This window comes from Fusarium oxysporum, chromosome 8 (assembly GCF_000149955.1).
Source record: "Fusarium oxysporum f. sp. lycopersici 4287 chromosome 8, whole genome shotgun sequence".
Taxonomy (NCBI): Eukaryota; Fungi; Ascomycota; class Sordariomycetes; order Hypocreales; family Nectriaceae; genus Fusarium; species Fusarium oxysporum.
Window position 1 is genome coordinate 222656 of NC_030993.1, and position 3370 is coordinate 226025.

Here is a 3370-nt window from a genome sequence, read left to right on the forward strand (position 1 = left end):
GTAGTAGGTAAGTCGTCTAGAAACTCAATACACTCTCGAGAAGCCAGCGGAGGCTCTCGAAGATACCCTCATAACCCTGCCAGGCCGGAATCACGAAGGTGAGGGCATGTAGCAGGTACCAGCTGAGCAAATACCTGTGCCAATCGTCAGTATAACAGTGGGAGATAGAAGTTGAAACGCACGTATGATGCACGCCTCCTACGGTCTGGATGCATTGAAGCGTTCGGTTGAAAATGTTCTTCACAGTACCATACTTCTCAGATGCCTTCTTGTCCTTGAACTGGGATTGCTCCAAATGTTGCAGGACGCTGTTTATGTCCAGATTCGATTTGATCTTGGAAGAATCTCCACCTGCCATCTGCACAACGCGAATCTCGACTTGTTTCCAAATCTGTGAGACCTCATCATCAACATTAGTGCCAAAGACACCAGTGCTGACCAAGCTGCCGGCGGACATTGTAAGTGCCATGACGTTGATACAGAGAAATCAATACCTCAGATGGAGGAGGAGAAATATAGCAAAGGAAAAGCGATTAGAAATCCTATCTTTAAATATTGAACGCTACTTCGTATCTATTATTGACAACTGGTGCCTGGAGCTGACGCGAAATTCGGGATTTTTCTCTTCAAGGTGGTCTGATGTGTCGGTTGTTAGTCATGCGGCTGAAACTGTGCCGCAGCATCTCACGCTTTGCAGGTGCTGACTTGCAGAGAGACCAATCAATAATCAACTTGTATCTCCGAATAAAGTCAGAACATGGTTGCTTCTGACACAATGACCAACATGGGAATGCAAAGTGACGAAATATATAACTGCATTCGGCTCAATTGTCGCACATCACGAGTTTATACGAAGTGCAAACAGTATGTAATACGGCAAGCCAGAACATACAAGAAATAATGCTCAAATCGTAATAGATCTTCCTTAAGGTTTTTATATACGTAACTGGAGCCTCAGCTAATATTACACTATAATACAAATTTCCCTCTGAGACTATCTACTCAGCAAAGATCATTCCATCCACAGAGATACCCCTAGGATATGTCTCCTCTAGCAGCTACTCTTTATTGACTCTCTAAACAACATCTTGTGACAGGTTCCCAAGTGAAATATCCTCGTCAGCCACTATGCCAAAAAGCTCTGATTCAATCGGCGGCGCGAGATATTTACTCTGGCTTTGCCGTCTCCTGGGTGCACCAGCTGCCATAGCTACTCTGAGACATGAAGAAACTGTCTCTACTCTAGAACTGATTTCAAGAGACGGCTGTGGTTTGTTTCGTGGTTCCAAACGCGGGCTTCGTCGCGGAACACTCAGCGGAGTCATATCTGCAGAATCTGGACTTCCAGGCCGTTTGGGCTGCGAGTCCACATTACCATTATGCTTCAGCCCGTCACTGTTGGTCTCACTGGCCTGCCTCGGTTTCCGAGATTGTTCGCTAGGTGTCCGTGCCCTTCTGCGCGTGGTGTTGCAGGACGATGCCCTTTGCTTGTCTCCACTTGCGCGCCTGAGCTCCTCCTCGATCACTCGGTCCACATCTTGGACAAAACGATCGCAGAGGTCGATAAGACTGTTTGTAACAGAACGATACGAGAAACCAGGAGGCTGGACGCTTCGCTGAGCATCTCGAGAAGCTAGGGTGAGTCGAAGCGCACACCTCGAGAGCTCCATTCTCTCTTGCCGACGCTTCATTTCCGTATTTGCAGCGCTAGGGGTACCATTAGTGCAAGCAAATTTCCACTGATCAATATATGTGGCTATTAATGGCTTGAACACCCGCTTTGCCCAAGTATATGTGTTTTCGAGTATGAGCCGGAATTTGAGGATATCTTGAGGTTCCGTCATGTCGCCTGTCCAGATGCATTGCATCATCTAGTCAAGGTGATTTAGTGCTGATCAGCTGTAACACCTGTATTTATACTTACATAGCCTTTTTCCTGTCTCTCAAACTTTTGATTGCCGTTGACGTCGCATCGATATGCCATGAAGTCTTTGGCAAAGAACGTTATCCAGACCTTGACTTGCGGTCCAACAGTGGTCACGCTGGAAACAGGAGGGACCTCTGCGCCATAAGCCAGCTTAAAAGCATACCTTGCAGCATTTTGGTTCAGCTTGACAGCACATCCACTGGCATTGGCTGCTTGGCAGTAAACAACTTCCTTCAGTCGGTCGAGCTCACCGGGGGCGTTTTTCGCTTTCTTGTATTCGACAACAAGCCATGGAAAACAACTCAAGTCTTGTTCTTGGGGTTCTTGGGGTTCCTCTTTATTCAAAACGTTGAAGGGAGTGGCTAGTAAACCAAATCCATGTAGCTTCTTCAACGTTGACCATGAGAATGGCTCGACAAGGGATGGTGTCGATGCTTTATGCCATTGTTGTGCCTCATGATCAGTTATCGTAGGTATGTAAGTGTCCAGATGATACATCGGAAGGTAAAAGACGAGATCGGGCTTGGGAGTCTTGAAGACTTCATTTTCTTCCTTATTCTTGTCGAATGTTCCCCATATAGCGTCAGTGTCGCTGTTATCGTTGTAAGTTTCTGCTCCTCATGCTTGCGTTCGGAGTTACTTACAAAACTATAGAATCATAGTAATACTGGCATCTTGACGACCTGAGAGGAAACCTGTTAATAGGGACCCCCAATACAGCATTATACTGACATTCGAGATCTTCCCCCAGAGACCGAGGCATGGTGCAGAAGTGGATTGAAGAAGTATGTTCGAAAGAAGTCTACCCAACGATCTTCTGAAAACCCCCCATTGGCAAGTCTTTGCGCTTCGCGTTGGATGTTGAGATCTTTCCTAGTAGGCAGGTCTAGCTCCTGGCACGTAAAGTCAAGCATCGCTTGCTCAAGACTTTCAACATGGGGCGGGAACTGTTTTCTGTCTTCATTTTTTCTGTCTTCATTTCGGAGGTCTTCATCGTAGAGATCTTCATCGTAGAAGAAGCCGGTATCAGCCAAAGAAGAACGTTTCCAAGACATCTTCGATACAGCGAGGGTTGTAGAGTGTGATTCAAAGAGAGAGTAATAATAGATAAAGGTACCCGTTATTGGGTTCTTATCACGAATATATGCACCGCAAGGTTACATCTGTTGGTTGACATGTTCAAATCCTTGCTTAGTGGCGTCGCAGGATGCCTACCTACTTGTCAGCCTTGATACTGTGCAGCACCCTTCTCGGCGATTCTTCTTGGTAGATGTCTGCTTCAGCGCCATAAAAACGCCCCTCCACAGCTGTATCTGTACATGGACTGAAGGACAAAGACGCAAACATACCTAGACCACTTACAGCAGTTGGGATTTCAGGCATTCTACATCTAACTCAAAGTGATTTAATTTGTTCATGGTGATTGTAGATTCCAAGAGAGAA

General features: G+C 46.2%; 2 protein-coding genes across 2 annotated transcripts; both read right to left on the bottom strand.

Annotated features, from left to right (window-relative positions):
• Positions 1–16: 16 nt before the first annotated feature.
• On the bottom strand, positions 17–457 carry FOXG_02714 (uncharacterized protein; the record flags this gene model as incomplete). The annotated part of the gene is made up of 2 exons (XM_018380177.1): positions 17–134; positions 183–457. 2 exons carry the CDS (start codon positions 455–457, stop codon positions 17–19), a joined length of 393 nt encoding a protein of 130 aa, XP_018236390.1.
• A 619-nt stretch (positions 458–1076) lies between these two features.
• On the bottom strand, positions 1077–2982 carry FOXG_02715 (uncharacterized protein; the record flags this gene model as incomplete). Its single annotated transcript, XM_018380178.1, has 4 exons — positions 1077–1871; positions 1925–2519; positions 2572–2610; positions 2660–2982. 4 exons carry the CDS (start codon positions 2980–2982, stop codon positions 1077–1079), a joined length of 1752 nt encoding a protein of 583 aa, XP_018236391.1.
• Positions 2983–3370: the final 388 nt, after the last annotated feature.